Source organism: Haplochromis burtoni, unplaced genomic scaffold, assembly GCF_018398535.1.
Source record: "Haplochromis burtoni strain Fernald_Lab_line unplaced genomic scaffold, NCSU_Asbu1 Contig_25, whole genome shotgun sequence".
In the NCBI taxonomy this organism is placed as follows: Eukaryota; Metazoa; Chordata; class Actinopteri; order Cichliformes; family Cichlidae; genus Haplochromis; species Haplochromis burtoni.
This window is the reverse complement of record NW_024582386.1, coordinates 3,579,083-3,600,200: the sequence shown is the minus strand read 5'-3', so window position 1 is coordinate 3,600,200 and position 21,118 is coordinate 3,579,083. Positions and strand designations below refer to the sequence as shown.

General features: G+C 41.1%; 1 protein-coding gene across 1 annotated transcript in view; it reads left to right on the top strand.

The window, feature by feature from the left end:
- Positions 1 to 14,556, top strand: part of LOC102290664 — a gene marked incomplete in the record, with an annotated part of 38,564 nt that extends 24,008 nt beyond the window's left edge. Inside the window, 24 exon segments of the mRNA XM_005917376.3 lie at positions 2,334 to 2,435; positions 2,527 to 2,575; positions 2,686 to 2,766; positions 2,989 to 3,537; positions 4,864 to 5,000; positions 5,439 to 5,496; positions 5,623 to 5,756; positions 6,119 to 6,289; positions 6,470 to 6,950; positions 7,046 to 7,173; positions 7,275 to 7,388; positions 7,542 to 7,599; positions 8,391 to 8,498; positions 8,584 to 8,673; positions 8,753 to 8,881; positions 8,991 to 9,062; positions 9,173 to 9,433; positions 9,515 to 9,598; positions 9,685 to 9,818; positions 9,907 to 10,032; positions 10,131 to 10,188; positions 10,266 to 10,364; positions 10,455 to 10,550; positions 12,360 to 14,556. Coding sequence (XP_005917438.3) covers positions 2,334 to 2,435; positions 2,527 to 2,575; positions 2,686 to 2,766; positions 2,989 to 3,537; positions 4,864 to 5,000; positions 5,439 to 5,496; positions 5,623 to 5,756; positions 6,119 to 6,289; positions 6,470 to 6,950; positions 7,046 to 7,173; positions 7,275 to 7,388; positions 7,542 to 7,599; positions 8,391 to 8,498; positions 8,584 to 8,673; positions 8,753 to 8,881; positions 8,991 to 9,062; positions 9,173 to 9,433; positions 9,515 to 9,598; positions 9,685 to 9,818; positions 9,907 to 10,032; positions 10,131 to 10,188; positions 10,266 to 10,364; positions 10,455 to 10,550; positions 12,360 to 13,678 — 4,638 coding nt within the window.
- Between the last annotated feature and the right edge of the window lie 6,562 nt (positions 14,557 to 21,118).

Here is a 21,118-nt window from a genome sequence, read left to right as displayed (position 1 = left end):
TTTTTTTTTTCCCCCAGGTGAGTGTACAATAATCTTTAGTTTAATTTGTTAGCTACCAGGCATATTAGCCACAGTAACGTTATCCTGTTAAGCTAGTCAGTAGTTATTAATTAAACAGATGGAAAGAACGTGATTATGTAATTATGAAGCTTCTAGGTAAAACGAGATGGTCTAAATGTCAGCTCTTTTGTTCCCATAGCTAAAATTAGCTGTGCAAATGTTGGTTGTGACAGTGATAGCAAAAGCTATTAGCAAACTAAATTAATGCTAGCTAATGATTCTTGATACTGCTGTAGGATTTTAAAAAGACAATGGGACAGCTCTGTATCGAGTTACTGGTTTCAGTAAATTCAATAAAATTAGGGTAAAAGGAATTTTAATATTTTCTAAAAAAATTAATTCTGCATTAATTTATTTTTTAACTTGTAAACATTGTTTCCGCTGATAAAATGTCATTACTAAGTCAATCTTCAGAACAGGTGGTGGTCGCTACCCGCCCCACTTTTTTTGGGCTTTTGTTTTAAATGGCTTTAAAATGTGGACTATTTTAAAGTCATCCCAAAAATGTTTTGATGGTCAATCTCAGCAGAGTTTGAGATTTGGAAACCCCAAACTTTGAGGTAGAGAACTGATAATTTGTTTAAACTACACTTGTCAAAATTATCCCTAATTAATTTTAAAGGGTGCAAAAAATCCCACAGGATGGCAAAGGGGATTTTTTTTTTTTTCTTTTTTCAATACAAGTTCACTAAACTGAAAAGGCTAGACAAAAAGCACCTCCAAATTATTGAAGCTCTACCAAGGTCGCTGAATCAGTGACTCCCTAATGCTGGGCAGACACTGTCTGGCCCATTTTGAGCCAATTTTTCAGTCGTGCGACCGTTTTGGTGATCGGCCCGATTTTGGCCTTCATCGTGTATCCTGTAGTATACGTGGGGTAACGAGAAGCGATTAACACCTCACGACCAGCTCGCGATCATCAACCGTCGTGAGCTCCTGCTCAAACTGTACGATTGACTCGCAGGGGTTAGAAGTTCGTAGGTCACGTAGTGAGGGTGTCACCGCAGCTTCTCACACTGCTCACGCGCAAACACATAAAAGTCGGTGAAAAAGACAGAGTAGCACGGCAGTGCAGCGTGTGATCTGGACACAAGCGATGGAGGCACTTTTAGAACTTTGGAAAGCTCATCCGAGCCGTTTCGATGTGGCCTCAAAAAATTATCACCATCACAACAACCGTGAAAATAGTTGGATTTACACTGCTGCTCAATCACAGCTGCCTGATCAATGTTTTAAATTAGCAATTTAGCAAAGTTGATAGTGGTGGTGTGTGAGTGAAAGACAGAGGGAGAGCAAGCGACAGAATTTCTGTTATAACCTTCATTTTATGGACGCACAGTTTGAGCACTCAGGTCGCATCAGAGCATCAGGCCGTATAGTGTGAGACCCTGCATCGTGACCTACGAACTTCTAACCCCTGCGAGTCAACCGTACAGTTTGAGCAGGAGCTGAATCGTACGACTGAAAAAATCGCACAGTGTCTGCCCTGCATTACCCTGCCAGGAATTCAGAAATTCTAGTACTTTCCAGCTCTCCCTATATGGTTCCAGCTCTATCTCCTACGAGGCCCCTTGGCACTGTGTATCCCAAGCCAATTATCCCATCTGCCTGCTATCAGAGAAACTTGAGGGTGCATGTGGTCTCAATCTCTCACTTCAGTTAGAGCTGTATGTGGAGAATTCTTGGTACGATATTGGTACATACACTTACACACTATTCGTCTTACACCTATGTGTTGTGAGATAAATACATTTTTTTATAGTGCACTCTCACTTTTCCAGTATGAATTATTTTTACTTTCATGATTTGCAGTAAATTAGAAGAAAATGATGACAGGAGGTACCAGAAGCAGTGCATTCTTCCTCCTGCATTTCTGTTCTCAAATCAAATCTGAGACTATTTCAAAATGTTTAAATAAAATGGTTTATAATGGGCTTTTTTTTTTTTCTTCCTCCTTCTTCTGTAACTGTTTAGTAAAACTAAAAAGGACTAATGCTGAGTCTTTCACTTAAAGAATCAGTCTTTGTAACAAAGTTTAGAAACTTTTATTAGCAAATGTTAGCTGAAGACTATGTAAAAGCTTGCAGCTTGGAGTCATATGAGCAACTGCAGGAAAAAGGAAGCTTATTGAGTCATGAAAGTTGGAAATGTTGTATCAGGTTTAATTCCTACGGTCTGAAGTGTCCAGTAAATGCAAATAATGTAGGGAAATGAATCCCAGAGAAATGAACTGAAGACATGTCAATAAAGCTTGTGTTCATCTCTGTGCGTAGGACCGTTTCCACCCAGGCTCACTGGATTCCAGCGCTGATGCAGAGACATTACTGGACTTGGCAAAACAGGCAGCAACAATTCACAATAAATCTCACATACAGGTATTCTCTACTAGGTTGATAAAGATGGTTGATTTAATTTAAACTTTTGCTCTTTCCACACTTATGCTTTTGAATCTGTCTTCTCTCAAAGGTAATATATTTGCAGCGTCCCATTACGGAGCCATACTCCTACTTTATAGGTGAGTATTTATGTTGCAGTTAATGTTTTTTTTATTTTTTTTATTTTTATTTTTCCCAGTGGCATCTGCGGATACATTGGGTTAGACACTTTTCATGTGTTCTTTTCCAGCAACCAAAATCTTGGAACGTGTAAAGTGGAAAACTGAGAGCAAAAAGCTTAAACCCCAAATAAAACTTCATAGAAAACTGGGTAAGTACACTAAAATGTTTTAAGAATCATATAGATGTTCAGTATTGTAGCAGAAAATGTGCATGTGTGACTCCCAGGGTGGCATTGCATTGTCTTTATTTGGAAAGCTGACTTGCTGTTTTTTGTTTACAGAATGGATGCCTAATATGACAACTGTACTCAGACTGACTTGTATATCCTTTTTTTTTTTTTTTTTTTTTTTTTTTGTCCCGTTTGGCTCAGTTCCGAGGATAACTGTAAAAGACGAGCAACGTGTGAGAGGTGTCTGTCAGAAAAATGGCAGCACCAACACAGTCTGTGTAGAAGAAATCAAAAAAGAGCGTGACACACCGACACAAAGTGAAAATGACTCGGGGTTGAAAAGTGAAGCGGCTTCAGAAGTAATGAACAGTCCAGGTGAGGTGTGTCGGGCGATAAAGCAGGAGCCAGAAGAGGCTAAAATAAAAGGATCAGCTGGGGCGAAGCAAAGCTGCCACAATGCCAACAAAGATAATGGTGCAGACTCTGGGATAGAAGATGGCAGAAGTAGCAAAGATGTCCCAGCACAGCTGAAGAATTACAAAGAAATGGAAAGAAAAAGACAGCACAGTGTGTCTGAAACATCGCAAGAGGACTCGTGTCCTACTGAGTGTGTGGGGAGAGAAATGGGCCCTAAAAGACAGCGTCCGACCTCCAGAGAAGACTCGTGTGACAAAGCCCCAAAAATGTCTGATATTAGCATAAAGAAGGAGAACAATGAAGATGAAGCCTGCAAAGCGGCAATTGACAAAGGTTTGGAAGGTTTTACTGACTATCTTACTGTTTTTGTTTTGATATGTCAAGAGAGTTGGCTTTCTCCTCTGTCAGGGGTAGACATTTGTTCAAACACAAGTAAGAGAAATAAGACACTGCAGACCGACTCAGAGTATTAGAAACGTGCGCACAGGTGAATGCCTCTGAGAAGACACACACACCGAGTGCAGGCTCTGTTGCTTTATTTATAGTGAAAGTAAGTTTACATAGTACTTCCTCTTTTAACAGAAAGGGGAGAGGTCAGGCATTATCTCAGCTTATCTGACCTTGCACACATACACTGAAAATAACAATGCAGAAGTATATCATGCTTATCTGACATCACACACTGAAGTAAGGAATGCATTATGTTCTCTTTAACAATAAGCTTGGTTATGTGAAAATATATGAACACACAAAATATAAGGCACACTTGATTATATTGTATTATAGAGATTTGGTTATATTGTATAATGTAGAAAATCTCTTGACATCCTCTTAGCTCTCAATAATGTGTAATAGATTTTTATTTATTTTAATAATTATGGCTTTACTTGTTTTTTGATTATAAGGAGAGCCAAATATTTTTATCTAAAATATTCTAAGAAGGGGAAAACATGGATGGTATTGTCCCGATTCTTTGATATTGGGAATAAGAACAAACCAACACTGAGTTCAATCAAACGATGATTTTATTAAGCACACGTGTGGGAAGATGTATACTGTAACATCAGCATAGATCTTTGCTAAAAAGCACACTTCTTCAAAATGGTTTTAATGTGTCAGGGTTCGGCCCCTTCTTGCGTCAGCAAAGAATATAACATGCATCAGTTACAGTTAATGAATGATTAACAGTTAATGACAGTTAGACAAGTTCCCAGTATCAGCAACATTTTTACCATACATGGCTGTTTGTTTCAAAAGTCTCCCCCTCCAGATGGTTCCTGTTGACTTGTTCATTTCATGCTTATTTTAACACCTCTTGCATCAACTGTTGTTATGCAGTTACAAGCAAAGTGTATCTCTCACCTCTGACCTAGAACTTCATCTACAGTTAGTTGTGTCTGTAAGCGTGCTTGCCTTGGCCTTCTTGCGCTCTGGTCACCTTACACAATAGATCACCTGGACATTCACGCCAGACAGAGCTTATGACCTTCAAAAGGACTGAGCGCCAACTCTTTGAGCGCATTTGCAAAGTGTATAAAATAACTACAACTACGCACTTGATAAAAGTTTTAATAAGGTGGCACTAATGCAAGCCAAGTTGGCAATGAGATATTTTCTTTTAATTCCACAGTGTTAGTGGTAAACAAATGTGTCCCACAGGTTTTATCGCTCTGCTTAAATGCTGCTGTCCTCAGCATGAGCCGGTCTACCTCTGCGAGTCCTGCTCTTTGAAGGTCTCAGAGAAGGACATCGTCAGCCATCTGACTGGATTTGACCATCACAAGGTGCCACTGGTGGTGAGTACATGTTCAGTTTTAAGTTGGGCTTCTTTTTTTTATCTCAGTGCAATGCTCATATGTTATATTTGAGCATTGCACTCGGTGTCATATTTGACATCGAAGTTTCTAAGGCTCGATTTAACAGAAGGATCTAAGAAGCTGATATGCTGCCTAATTTCTGAGATCATATGGTTGGGAGCAATAATTGAAGTTTCTCTAACTTTAATTGTGGCTTAGCTCTTCAAGAGGAAGGAAGAATATGTTTGTAAGGCTAAAAATATTGTGTTCACTTGAACTGGAGAAAGGGGAACCAAAATAAAAGCTACTTGAGATTAGCATAAAAAAATATACAAGCTCAAGTTTGGTCTGAACCTTAACTATATTATATTTTCACACTAATACCAAAAATTTAAATCTTCATTTGGGGTACTAATTTTATTTGTGTCTTGACTGCAGGATGTTAATGTAAATGAAGAAGTTTACAGTAAGGTCTCAAAACAAAGCTTTCAGTCGGGTAAGGATGCACCTTGCTTTCTGTGTTTGGGTTGTTTTGTTGTTACTTCACCTTAGTGAAGCTAATTTGGAGAGACAGAACTACCAAAGTGCAGAATTTCCTCATTTTATCCCACTGTCATTACAGCCATAGAGACAGTCAAGGCATTTCAAACTCAGCAGGATATTGGGTCTACATTCCCTTCATCCTCAGCTCCTACCTGCGTAAAACCTGTGGACACTTCAGTCGATCAACATGACAATACAAAGGGCAGCATGAAGGTAAGTGAAGTGTGTTATGAATAGAGTTTATGCGTGATATTCATGTGAGATTTCCAATAATGGAAAATTCTGAAGTAAAGGCACAAACTAAAGACATGAAGGAAAATGTATTCATGTTAGAGCTGACCGAGCTCTCCTTCCCGGCTCCATCCAAACCCTGTTTGCCTGCTAGCTGGTACTCATAGGATCAGAGTCTGACTCTTTAAACAGAGATACTTGCACAGATTCAAACAGATAACATTGGTACCAAACCTTACTGCATTGATGTGCGTGGTCGAAATCCACAACCTGAACACTGCATGCTTCTGTCTGCTTAAAAAAACTTAACTACTGCTACTAAATGCCATTGTTTCATTGTGAAGGTGGTGAACATGGTAATTGATGCCGACCAAGAGGAGTCTGCGTTATTTAAAGGCACTGGAATAACTCAAGTCCTCCCTCAATCAACTGAAGAGGGCACAAAGAGTAACAAAGCCCCCAAGCCAGCTAACAAATCTGTCACTTGTCCAGTTACTCCCAGAAGTGGAGAAAACGTAAGTCTGTGTGTGTCAAATGCAAGTGGCACAAAAACCGCCTCCAAAGCCAGTATTACTCCAAACACAAGTGTGAAAGCAATTAAAACTGGACCCAAGCCTGACATGGAAGAAGTGAGACCGGTTACATCCATGTGCACTGCAGTCGCGGCTAAAAATACTGCAACTTCTTCCCAACAGATAGGAACTGCCTGCACCTCTAAGGTATCTGCCTCAAATGCAAAGTCAACTGCAGAATCTGCAGCAGTGTGCAGAACCGGAGCTCCATCGAGAGTGACGGCTACTTCTTCAAACAGAATACCTCCTCAGACTGAATCCACAGTGGTGCGAGAGGCTACTTGCAAAACTGCACCTTCCTCCAGAAGTGAAAAGTTTCCATCTCATCAGTTAAAAACAAAAGCCACCCCTCAAATGGCACCTGTGGCTAAAAAGCCCAGAACCTCAGTTAGACCTGAGAGTGTGGAGACTTCTGCAAAGACCGTACATGTGAAGAATTCGGTGGGGCCAAATGCATCACATTGTCATAAAAGTAACAAACCCGGCGCTCCTCATCAGGCCACGGGCACGTCTGTCAGGCCTGAACACAAGAAGCCACCCACAGAGCCACCCCAAACCTCCATGAGTAATAAGACAAAGCCAAGTGAAGGCCTTCCTAAAGTAGGCAAGTATTAAAGTTAATATTTCTGTTTGTAAAAAGTGAATTTCTTTCCACTATTTCATTTTTAACCAGAAGCCTGTGTTTTTGTTACTTTTTAGGCTTAAATGAGCTGATTGTGGTATCGTGTGAGGAGAAGCAGCAAGTCTACTGTAAGCTGTGTTCAGTGAAGCTAACCAGTTCCAGTGACTATCACCTGATCAGCTTAGACCACTGGAAAAAATATGTGGTGCGTGTTTTTAAGCGTCTATGCAGTGTAGCTTGTGAAGCAGTTCAGTAATATAGATGTTAATTGGATCTTGTTTGTTTTTCCTTTTTTTCCTTGATTAGAAAACGAAGTATCCTGATTGGACCGCAAAGCCATCAGAGATGGAGAGAAAACTGAATGAGATAGCGATCCCCTTGACCGAGGCTGAGAGGAGTCTCGGACCTCGCAAACCACAGGTCTACCAACAGACAATTTAAATCACAATTAACAGATTTTTTGCATTTTTAACATTATGTGTGGCAAAACGAATACACATGAGAGTACAACATTAAAGTGACAGCTCATAAGGTAAAGCTTTCAATTACAGTTGTTTATATTTATCCTGCTAGATTCTGAAAGTGAAGAAGGACGTGTATGAAAAGCTGGCTCATCTTCCAGAAGATGAAGGTAAAGAAAGATTGATTCATTTTTTCCTAAAATGGAGAATCCAGTCTCTTAATGCTTGAGACTGTAAACGTGGCACACAGCCCAGACTTTGTCGTGGGGGGGAGGGGGAGACTTTACTGCTTGGTCAGAATGACTAAGCAAACATTCAGAGAATCTGAATTGAGTTGAGTTTGCCAAATGAAAAATCCACAGGGCACAATCAGAATCAAACTACTTTATTAATCCCTGAGGAAACTGTGTCCAGTTGCTTCAACACAATAACAATGGTAAATGATACATTATATTACAAAGTTACTAAATAGATATTGTAGTGTGTACTTTCACTTTACATAGAGTTGTACAGAGAGATGGCCACAGGCAGGAGTAATTTGCTGTGTCATGCAGTGGTGCAGTTGGGTAATCAGTCTCTCACCAGATGTGTTCTTTTGACTGGCCAGCATGTTATAGAGTGAGTGGAAGGTGGTGTCAAGCATTGTCCTTATCTTGGACAACAACCGGTCCCCGACATCACTTTGAGTCCAGCTCACTCCCCAAAACGTTACTGCCTTTGCTGATCAGTTTATTGAATCTGTCGGCATCTGCAACTGTCAACCTGCTGTCCTAGCATGTAAACGCATAGAGGATGGCCACAAAAGACACATTGTACAACAGACATTAAAAGATCTTAGCCGCCTCAGAAAGATGTACAGTAACTAATTAGCCATGTATCTGATGAGTGTACTGTATGTGTAGTTTATAGACAAAGAAGTCACAGATTTGAACTCTTTTCCTGTCCATCTTTTGATTCTCAGCTGTCAAATATGTGAAGTCAATGAATCAGAGAAGCTTGCGGCTCTCATCAACCTCCCCAGCTGATTCTGCCTCTGCCAGTCCATGCGACGTTTCAAGCTCAGATGATGGTAAATAAGACATTAAAAGCTCCAAACAGGTCCTAGTTTATGGATACCAGCAGCTGATTTCAAAAATGCATTTATTGTCTCTTAGGGATAAATAAAATGTCAGAACTTTCTACTTACGAATGTCCAGCGGTGGAGAACAAAAACCAGCACCAGGCACTGTTGATCCAGAAAGAAGGTGAGACCCCAAATGCAAATGAATATATCTTTAAGAAAGGTTTTGAATATGATTTTTCTATTTGTTTCTGTTAACTCAGAAATGAGCTCGAACTCAAAAGTGGAGGCAGACCTGGCTGCATCGAAGCCAATCGGACAGAGCTCGGAAGGTGAAGACATACAATCTGATGACATGATTCTGGACGAGCTTGAAGACGAGGAAACGGCAGGTAATGCATCCATGCTTGTCACTGGCTTTGTTTTTGTGTTTTTTTTATAGAATCACACATAAAATAAATGTTTAAAGTTGAAGTAACAGATCTCTTCTACATAATTTAGAAATTGAGGATTTAGAGGAAGATGTAGAGATTCAGACTTGCACTGAAGTCATGTCTGAAATGCAGTGTCCTGGTAAATATAGAGCATTTTTACATATTCTGCTTCTGTAACATTTTATAGGTTCTCTTCTTGCTTTAACTCATTTTAGCAGAAGTCATAATGTAGAAACTTTGTTTTGGCAGAGCTTCGTGGCGGCGCTAGAGACCACAGACCAAAGCAGCCGAAGAGTGAAGAATTTCAGGACAACTGGACATTGCCAGCATGCGCACAAAAACCTTTGACTGTCAAATTCAGCTGCTCAGAGCCACTCTCTGTAGCTGCTTCAGCTCATCCAGAAGGGCAGAACCAGCTGAGACCAAGGCAGAAGATGGACCACGTGTCTAGAGGTAATCCAGTATCAGAAGAGCACAGTGCATCACAGGCATTCTTAAGAACTCCAACAGGTTGGTGACGGTGGTGTTGATGGTGTTGTTTCATTTTATGATTGAAAGTGAAAACTCTTTATTGTGTCTGTGCTACCACAGAGGGAAGAAATCAGCGCTCTAGTTCTGACAGCAATTTGTCCATCTTCTTGAATACAAAGGGACTGGATGCTGAACCAATTGTTGGTAGGTGTCTCCATCCTACACTGAAACTCCTTTCCACTCTCATTACTTTATCTCACGCTTTGTGCCCCCTGGTGTTTCTCCATCAGGTAAGGGTTATGTGTTGGAGTGCCGCGGGATTTCTTTGGAAACCCTTTTCTTATGCACGTGCTGCGAGAAGGCGCTCTCTCACCGCGACATCTGTCAGCACATGGTCAGCTCTGAGCACCAGCTCGAATACATGGTGTGTATTGTCCTAATAATGGTTTTTCAAATGTTTGAATAATAAGTGATCAGTATATGTTCCTACAATTTTAAAATATGTCTTTCAGCGGAAAGTATACCCTCAGTTTCTCCACAAGTTCTGGGATGAAGACCTGCCTTTAGACAAGAAACTGGAACTCTTAAAGAAAGTTTCCTGGAAGCTCTCAGAGCGGGAGCAAGATGAAAGTCCAAAGGTAGACTGTTAAGACCATATACTATAAAGATTGGCTCTATTCATCTGCTTTGACATCAGTGACAATAGTAATAATATTTTCCCCCTTTTTGTACACAGGTTACGACGCTGAGAAAGGAGTTGCATGAACGTGTTCAGACCGCTCCATTCAGTGAAGGTAACAATAAGATCAAGTTATAACTGTCCACACAGTTTAGGTGAAGTGAATACACAGTAACTGTGTTTGTTCTTCAGCTATAAAAATTTTGCAAAATATGCATACGGACAAATCAAGTAAACTGGGCCTGGCGCAGGACAACGATGAACGCAGGGTCTTGGTACCACAGCACAACAGTGAGTCCAAACGGCTAAATCAATGTTTCATCTTCTTTATGTTAACTGGAGGAGGAGTATGAAGTGTGACCTCTGCTTTCTGTTGCACAGGTCAGCGGTCTGATGAGCAGCCAGTTCCAAATGAGTCTCTTTCCACAGAAATGCAATCAGCTCATAGAGCTGAGCGATACCAGAGAAGTGACAATGGTGAGAGGGGTCGCTTTTCCAAAACTGAACTTCTTCCATAGGCTCAGGGGGAATTAATTATTTGATGCCCAGCTGAGTTTTTTACTTCTCTAATTTTTATGTACGTAAGTTTTTTATTGATGGTGAGAGACTGAATGTCAACCAAACTTTCCAAAAAATTATGACATAAAAGTTGCAGTTGATTTGCACGTCATTGAGTGAAAGAAGTATTTGAAGAAATATAAAATGACCTTCAGTCACCCTCAGTCTGGAGCGCCATTCAAGATCTTGCCTTGTGGGGTGAGGATGATCATGAGGGAGGTGGTGGATCGGCCAAAAAGTAAACGCTAGGAGGTTGTTGCCAAGAACATCACAGTGTAGCACGCTATTCTGTGATAGACTGACAAAGATCTCCTTGCTCAGGAAGATGCATGTGCAGGCCCATCTTAAGTTTGGCAGTGAACATCAGAGAAGACTTGGAAGAAAGTGCTGTGGACAGATGGAAATCAAAATTGCACTCTTTGGTAACTCGACCTGCTGTGTTTGGAGGAAGAGAAATGTATGAACACCATCCTCATTGTCAAACTGGAGGTAGAAAAGATTGTTTTGGGCCAGTTCCTGGGTACAGGATGATCTCACTGCGTTGAGGGGCCAATAGTCAGGGCCGTGTACTGCCTAGACCTCAGACCTCAATCCTATTTTTAAAAACAAAAAAAAAACTAATAATAAAATAAAAGGGAGGTGAAGTGAAGCTTTGTTTCTTGGCTCCTGCTTGGCAACTCAAAAGCTTTATTTCAACTTTATTGTTTTAGTTTCTGTAAAGAGTGGTGGTCCAAAATCACTCTGGAGATTTCTGACCTGGGGGCCAACTACAAGAAACGTCTTACCACTGTTATTCAACAAGGGTTTCTACTACTAAGTCATTTGTTTGTGTGGTGATCAAATGCCTGTTTCACTCAATAGCACACACATCAATATGTAACTTTTATTTAAGGTGTTTTTATTGATTTTTGGTTGATATGCTGTCTCTCCATAAAATGAAACTGCCCTCAATATTAGCTAATATTTATTTCTCTATGTGAACAAGCTTACAAATTCAATGGTAGTTGTAAATAATAATATTGTTCCCAACTACATAAAATTTGACTTGAGCTCAACGCAGAACCATGTATGAATTTCTTGTATATTTCTGTTCTGAGTTTTAAATTTGAACGTGCCAATATAAATTAGATTTTTGTGCTATTTAAAGTGGTTGATGGGACAACAACTTATCCTCTATTGAGTAACTAGTTTTAATTTGAGTTAGAGCAATACAAGCAACTATTGACAACAAAGCCTGCAATGTTGTTTTTGTGCTTTGAGTCAGGTGAGCTAACTCTGCATTTGGCTTTCTCTTGCATTAAGCTTCACACTGTTAGATTGCTTTGGACAGGAGGGGAGAGGAGGCTCAAAATAAAAGTGAGGTGAAGCTTGCTAACCCGGCTCTGCATGTTTCCATTTTGCGTTATACGCCACTGGCAGACATATATGTATATATTTAGTATTAGTATATTAGTGCTGTAATCTGATTGGTTTACCAACCTCACCTGTGCTGTGAAGTGCATGAACAGTGACAGTTTAACCGTGTGTTTGCGAGTGTATGATGAAATCAGCCAAATTCAGCGTGGCATCTACATTATACTAATGTGTAATATACGTTTTTGAAATTAAGAAACTTCTCCATGGGTTTGGAGATGGAGATTATTCAAAGAGTGTGGAAAGAAAAAAAAAATTTTTTTTAAATTTCTACAGGCTCTAATTGTGTTTCTTGTGCTATTCTGTCCTCTTCAGCTCAACTCACACAGGAGCCTCAGTTAGAGGCAACTCAAACGGTTGGTGACTTGGATGGGTTCCAAGAAAGAGGACTCCAGAGTCCTCTCAATGTGAGCGGCTCCAGCTCGAAGGATGATCCTGTTGCCTCACTGTTGCCCCATCCTGGCTCATGTCTCAGCCCTGAAGAGACCTGCTATAAGCCTCCTGTGCAACCAAAGCTCACGCCACCAGTCTCTGACTATCAGCAGCCTGCCCTCTGCTTGCATGTGAAACAGGAAGAGGCGCACTCAGAACCAGCATGCTCTTCAGCTGCTAATCCTACTATCAGCCAAACGTTGTCAGTGCCTCCCAGAGATCAGTGTCTCCCATCCAGGGAAAGGCCAGCTGATACTTTGCCATACATAAATGATGTAGACTGGAGATTGTTTAGACACCTGATTGCTGTGCTGAGAGAATGTAGAATGAAAGCTCCTGATACTGTTGAGACTTTGGACTCCTGTGCTGCCGGTTCATCTGAAAGTGTGGAAAATAGGTTGAATTTGCATACAGTGACAAAAACTCCAACTTCCTCTGGCTCATTTAAAAGCATGCCTCTGACAGGAAACCCTGCTAATGCAGGCAGTGAGAACCAACACTTCAGTCTGAGTGGAAGCTCAGAAGACACTTCATCTTCCCTGGACCATTTGATGACTGGAAATCCTTTTAAGGTTGAAGCTGCATCTGGTGCAAGGGCTACTACCGCCACTGTTGAGCCCAAAGACCCACAGCATCCACCAACTATTGCTGATCAAAGAGTCTTTGAACATTTCAGCCCTGTTTGCTATACAGACACCAGCCATAACCCAGGACAGATCCCACAGCCACATGCTGACTCAGAGGCTGACAGCTCTGGAGTTGACCAGTTGCCCATCAGTACCATTGTAACCGAGAGGCTGACGCAAAGGTTTATGGGACATTATACAGAACAGCCCCACACCGAGGTGAACAGCAGCCATCAGGGCAGTTTCCCTACAATTTCTGGAGACAACCCCACTGACTTTTTGGTGCCTTCAACCGGATACGAGTCACACAGCCAAATGCCTTATGTCGCAAGTTCACATCCAGGGTACGCACCGCCTCAGGCCGTATTAGGTTACACAACAGGAGAAAACCCTCAAGTTTATACTGGAGCTTTAAACCCAAGTGAAGGATACTCTGCAGCGGCAATCTACCCGGGAAATTTTTATCCACAGCTCGCCATCAGCCATTCAAGTTTGCAGTTATTTGGGCAATCTGCGGTGACTCCAGGATGGGTGAGCTTGGATATGTTGCACTACTATCCATCAGTGAGGAGATAAGTGACTGGTTTTTGTTTTTTCTACAAAAAAACATTTGCTGTTGTGCGTTTTGACATTTGATTTTTCTCAAACTGTTTTTTGGGAGGGGGGGGGAATTAAAAAAAAAACAAAAAAAACCAAAACATGCCATATTAAGTGAGTTTTATTCTTTCAAAGTAATGTTTAAATGGATAGTTTAACATGCATGTTTAATCCTTTCTTTTTTTTCCCCCTTTAAAAAAAAAAAAGAAGAATTCATTATCTTATGGTTGGGCACTAGCTATCGTTAGCATTTGGAAAGCCTGAGGTGCAAATTGACACGTTCACTGCCTTTTTCTCAGTATTTCTGTGTTTTCACTTGCCCTCCTGTACAGCATATGTTCTGATCACATTTAAGAAGCTAGATTTAGCCTGTTAAAACTCTTTGTTTTGTGTGTTGTTTTTTGCCCTGTGGTTCATTTTGAGTAAAGCGCACAGATTTTCTGTGCAAGTAGCAAAAAGTTATGTTTAAAACTGTTTGTATTCAGTATGAAGAGTGTGACGAAATCTCATTTATTTGTAGCTTGTTTTTAATCTGATAATAGCAGTTTTATATATATTTGTAGGTTTTTGTTTTGTTGGCTGATTTTTGATTAAAAAAACAAAAAGAAACTTGATGTTTGATTTTTGACCATTTAATAATAGATTTTGTTTGTTTGATGAATAAAAGGGATGTAAACTTCCTCTTAAACAAAAGTATTTTTATGGGGTCTGAGATGAAGTGTTTTGCTGTGTGCTTGCCTTTACACTAAAGGAGATCTGTGTATGATTGGGCACAAACTTTAAGGGGAAGGGAGAGAGACACATTCTCTATTTTAATATTAAGCTTGAAACTTGCCTTTTTTTAAATTTATTTTTTTTATGGAGTTTATAGTGAGTCCTGGATCAGATGACTGTGAATCCTCCCAGTCATGCTGCACTAGGTCTAGCCTGCTTATCTGCATGTCTCCCAGATTGCAAGGTTTCTTCTTCACTCACTTTTTAAAAACACTGCATTTACTGATTAGTAGTTATTAACCTATCTTCTCCACGGTGTGTCTTTGTCCAGTCTCCCTTCCTGAACCTGGGTCTGCCAAAGGTTTCCTCCTGTTGAGAGGGAGGTTTTCCTTCCTGCTTTTGCCAAAGCACTTGCTCATAGGGGGCCATTTGAGATATTTCCCCAGTGTTATTGTAGGGTCTTTACAATATAAGCCTTGAGGTAACTCTTGTGATTTGGTGGATATAAATAAAATTGAACAGAACTTATGAATGGTTACAACTGCAGGCATAAAAAATATATCTATATATTAATCTCATATAGAAGAGCAACATTTTATTTACACTGAAATAATGAATTAACAAGTTGCCAGGTAACCGATGAGGACCCAGATTAATGGAAAGACACAACTATTGTTGGTTTCTTCACAGCCATCTATAGGTCAAGGGTCCAAAAATAGGGGGGGGGAAAAAAAAAAGTGGCAGATCTCTGGGAGAAAACTCCTTGTTGGGACATAAAGGTCAGAAGTGGATGCAAACAGTAACTTGCATAAGGTATGCAGAAGAGCATCTCTGAAGGCACACTGTAAAGATTTGAAACCGATGCGCTGCAGAAGCTCTCACTGGATGTATGCCTGTCGCCTCAGAACAGGAAACTGACGCCATTGTAACCACAGTGTACCGATCTTGTAACAAAGCTGTTGCTCCCTTTGCTCTATTGCCCTGCTGATTATGAAAGAACACCGCAGTGTTATTTTGTTCTGTCTCTATATTAACAGCATTTGCGCCTAATGAGTATGTCAGGAAGTACGCATTCTGTATCTGAGGTAAAGCAGGCAGGCTTTTGACTGGTGATGTTATGTGTACCCACAGACGTTGACATAGATCGTTTAAACTGTGTAGGGACTTGTGAAAAGACGCCGTGTTTTCCTGGAAAATGTGCAAACGCCAGATATTAAAACTTTACACCAAATGACAGGTTGGAAACCTTAGGGGAACATACACTGTTAAAAAATAAATATATTTTAAAAAATTCATATGGGTTATGATTTTGGTTCTGATGTGCAATGTAAATGTTCCCTTTATATTTATATTTAAATTTTTTAGCAGCATCGTTGGAGGGCAGAAAAGCATAAATGTGTTTAGCTGTGTCTGCAGAGTAGAGCGCATCAAAGCACTTTGAGACCATTCTGAAACAGCATTTTCTCTCTGCTACAGTAACAGTAAAGCTAACGCTGTAGATGATGACCCAGAATGTGGAATTAACCTGAAGGTTGAATTTCTTTCTTGTGCAATCTTTAAGAAGATGAACATGACCTTGACAACTGTGCTTAATACATTCAGGTTTATCCACTTGTCCCCCTGTGCTTTTGTTTATATTGAAAATGAGATATTTCTCAGTGTGGTAGGAATATAAGCGTGGGAAAGAGGAAAGGAGAGCATGTCTGAGGCAAATTGGGAGGGTTTTCATCAGCTTGTGACCGGCCTCCCACACATGTGAGGTATTTGTTGGAACTTTCAGGCCAAGCAAGGCCAGACCTTGGAGAACTTCACAGCAACTACTTCCTCATAAATCATGCACAGTTGTAGCAACTTGACAAAAAAAACCCTGCTACCTGTCTGTTATGATATCAAAGCTGATTTTTCCCCTTATGTCTCACTGTGCATGATGCTGTGTGTTGCATAAATATAACCTCTGTGACCTTTGGACTTCAGTTTAAAACATTATGTGTCAAAACCATAATCATTATTCATTCAGGAATCATCAGTTAATCCATGTGTTTGAAGGAGCTTTATTGTCCTTCGCATCACATGTTAACATGAGGTGGAATGAAATTATGTACACATGGTCCCAGAGTGAAAAGAAACAAAATAATGAAGAAACAGAATTTTTTTTTTTAAAGTATAAATAAAAGTTGTTTTTTTTTTGTTTTGTTTTTTGTTTTTGTTTTTAACAAACAGAAATGACAAGTCATAAAAAACAAGAAATAATACTATAAGTAGAGTGCAGCAACCTGAGTACCAGTATGGAGTATGGGTATCGAGTGTAGTGTAATATACAGGGAGTGCAGAATTATTAGGCAAATGAGTATTTTGTCCACATCATCCTCTTCATGCATGTTGTCTTACTCCAAGCTGTATAGGCTCAAAAGCCTACTACCAATTAAGCATATTAGGTGATGTGCATCTCTGTAATGAGAAGGGGTGTGGTCTAATGACATCAACACCCTATATCAGGTGTGCATAATTATTAGGCAACGTCCTTTCCTTTGGCAAAATGGGTCAAAAGAAGGACTTGACAGGCTCAGAAAAGTCAAAAATAGTGAGATATCTTGCAGAGGGATGCAGCAGTCTCAAAATTGCAAAGCTTCTGAAGCGTGATCATCGAACAATCAAGCGTTTCATTCAAAATAGTCAACAGGGTCGCAAGAAGCGTGTGGAAAAACCAAGGCGCAAAATAACTGCCCATGAACTGAGAAAAGTCAAGCGTGCAGCTGCCAAGATGCCACTTGCCACCAGTTTGGCCATATTTCAGAGCTGCAACATCACTGGAGTGCCCAAAAGCACAAGGTGTGCAATACTCAGAGACATGGCCAAGGTAAGAAAGGCTGAAAGACGACCACCACTGAACAAGACACACAGCTGAAACGTCAAGACTGGGCCAAGAAATATCTCAAGACTGGTTTTTCTAAGGTTTTATGGACTGATGAAATGAGAGTGAGTCTTGATGGGCCAGATGGATGGGCCCGTGGCTGGATTGGTAAAGGGCAGAGAGCTCCAGTCCGACTCAGACGCCAGCAAGGTGGAGGTGGAGTACTGGTTTGGGCTGGTATCATCAAAGATGAGCTTGTGGGGCCTTTTCGGGTTGAGGATGGAGTCAAGCTCAACTCCCAGTCCTACTGCCAGTTTCTGGAAGACACCTTCTTCAAGCAGTGGTACAGGAAGAAGTCTGCATCCTTCAAGAAAAACATGATTTTCATGCAGGACAATGCTCCATCACACGCGTCCAAGTACTCCACAGCGTGGCTGGCAAGAAAGGGTATAAAAGAAGAAAAACTAATGACATGGCCTCCTTGTTCACCTGATCTGAACCCCATTGAGAACCTGTGGTCCATCATCAAATGTGAGATTTACAAGGAGGGAAAACAGTACACCTCTCTGAACAGTGTCTGGGAGGCTGTGGTTGCTGCTGCACGCAATGTTGATGGTGAACAGATCAAAACACTGACAGAATCCATGGATGGCAGGCTTTTGAGTGTCCTTGCAAAGAAAGGTGGCTATATTGGTCGCTGATTTGTTTTTGTTTTGTTTTTGAATGTCAGAAATGTATATTTGTGAATGTGGAGATGTTATATTGGTTTCACTGGTAAAAATAAATAATTGAAATGGGTATATATTTGTTTTTTGTTAAGTTGCCTAATAATTATGCACAGTAATAGTCACCTGCACACACAGATATCCCCCTAAAATAGCTAAAACTAAAAACTACTTCCAAAAACATTCAGCTTTGATATTAATGAGTTTTTTGGGTTCATTGAGAACATGGTTGTTGTTCAATAATAAAATTATTCCTCAAAAATACAACTTGCCTAATAATTCTGCACTCCCTGTAGGTATAAATAAATAATTTAGCAGCAAAGGGCATGATGACCAGCATGATAAAGTGACAGTGTCAGTAGTGATTAAGGTGCTACAATAGCAGTTCTTGTCCATTTATGCATTGAGAAGTCTCACACCTTCTGGAATGAAGCTGTTTCTCAGTCTGGTGGTTTTGCATTTAATGCTCCTCAGCCTCCTGCCTGAGGGGAGCGACAAAGAGTGTGTGTGCTGGGTGAGTGGGGTCCTTCATGATACAGGTGGCCCTCTTCCTGCATCTGGAGGTGTATATGTCTGTGACGGTTGGGAGGCTGCCTCCGACAACTCTCTGTGCAGCCTTCATCACCCTCTGTAGAGCTTTCCTCTCTGCCACAGTGCCGTTTCCGTGCCACATATTGATGCCAGAGCACAGAACACTCTCCACCGCACATCTGTGAAATGAGATTAGGACTGAGCTCTCCATTCCCGCACGCTTCCACTTCCTCAGGAAGTAGAGCCTCTGGTGAGACTTCCTTATCAGGCTGGAAGTGTTGTTTTTCCTGCACCAATCCTTTAAGTGTTCCACCTACTTCCTGTAGCCGGTCTCATCATTGTCTGCAAACTTTACAATATGACAGCCTGGGTGGTTGGGTGAGCAGTCATATGTAAGCAGCGTGAACAGGAGGGGGCTTGGCACACAGCCCTGAGGCTAGCCAGTGTTGAGGACTATGGAAGATGAGGAGACGTTGTGGATCCTCACAGACTGCGGTCTGTTGGTCAGGAAGTCCAGAACCCAGTTACAAAGAGAGGAGCTCAGTCCCAGGGTCAGCCATTTATGATTTTGATTTTACATCATTTACACTAAAAAAATAATAATTCTGGAGTCTTTAAAATGATATGTTTTTTACCACCTTTATACTCCATTTGAGAACTCAAATCACTCCCTACTGTAAGTCTTATTCAACGCGGACACCCATCGGAGCGACTTAGTATCTCAATATATTAATAGGTACGACTCATCAATATAGTAAACGTGAGTATCTGCCAGAGAAATATTCTCTGTGTGCTGTGTTTTAATCAGAGTTTTCATGGCCACATTTTGAATTCAGTGGAAGGTAGACGGTGCCTGTGCTCCTCTGATGGACGATGCTTTGACTCGGGAGTGAGATAGTGGAGTCTTACAGGTCATAGCAACCCACTGATAGTGGTAAAAAGGTGCCTGGAAAGCATTTTTTTTTTCATAGCTGAACTCCAACAAGGGACGAGATCAGGATTTTCATTTTATAGAAATTAGGCTGAGTAGTTCACTCGCCATAAAAACGAGAGCAAAACTGTATGTGTGTGCTGTTGGGGAAATGAACAGTTTTCCACAGGCAAGGTTAGAAATACAGTTCTTTAGTTACATAGTATCATAGTACATATAGAGTCATAGTATCTTTATTGTTTACAAGCATGGACAGAAACTTGTACTGTATCTCTTATATCACAAATCAGAATAGGATTACATTTGTATCGCATTTCTTACCATTCCTCAGGCTGTCCTTAGACTGGTACCAGCTGGCCTAAACAGCCTCCCTCATGTTTGCTGAAACCTTTTTGCTTTGTCTCCGCAGCATTTGTGGAAGACACAAGGTCATTCTTCTCATGAGATAACACTAAAGTCTGTGCAAGGCTCCTTCTGGCTTTGTTTTCAAAGATATGTTAGCACAGAGGTGATTCTAGGATCAGAGCTTTGAGGGTGCTGAGAACCCAGAGAGCTGCCCAGCCAGGCAAGATCATCTTTACTCATCATGATGAGACTTCTTCCCTGTCAGTCCCTGCATCCTTAAATGTCTCCAGTTGTCCCGAGTTCTCTCTGACTGTCTCCTTGGTGCATTTAAACCCCTGCTCCTCCCTGTCCTCGTCGTCTGTTGTCTTCGTCTCCGTTATCAGTCATCATAATTTTACCATCTCTGTGCAAGTCTGCAAATTTCTTTATTAAATCATAGATTCTTAAATTCATCAAGTCTCTCTGTGCCTGGGTCCTCGTCACAAAACATGACATCACTGTTTTGTGCATTTTAACACAATTTCAATCAATCAAAGCTTTATTCGTCACATGCAGGTTGCCCTGCAGTGAAATGGGACCCCCCCGACCTTACACATATAGCACAAACATTACATGGGGATACAGGTCGGAGATTGGTAGAATCAGAGAAAAAAACATTGAAATGTACACTACAATGGGGAAAGTACAAGAGGAAAAAAAGAGACCCCTACTCATGCTGTGCTTCCATGGTAGGACAGCATGAGAACAGGAAACAAAAAAACTCCTCTGCACAAAAAGCACATAAATGTCCACAGCACAACATTGTGAAGACATGACAAGCCACAGGGGTGGGTGGGGGGTGAGGAGTAATCCGAAGCGAACACAGCAGCCGCCCTGCACAGCGCTACCATTCCAGCGCGGCACACAGACCCGCCGTGTTCCCTCGCAGGAAACAAGCATCGAAGGCGTTGGAAAGGGAGGGGGGATGAGTGAGTGCCTATCAGTGTAAGTGTGTGTGTGTGCGTGTCCATAGTTCAGCTGAGACAGTGTCCTTCGGCCTATCAGGCTAAGTAAACAGTCCTCCAGCCAATCCAGGTGTCCTTGCATGGGATGGGAAGAATAGCCGTAACACAGTCGTTATCAGGGAGTGATTGTTCGGCTCCAGCCTTGGGCCTGCAGCTGGCGCCGTGATGGGGATCCGCAATGTTCATGTTGATTTTGTTAATTTCCATGCGAGCAGCCCAGGAGAATTTTCAGGCTGCTCTTTAACACTCCGACACTGGTCTCTCAATCTCCCGTTGGAGAGTCGCGAGCCTCCCCATGATGGTATCAAACTTCTGTAC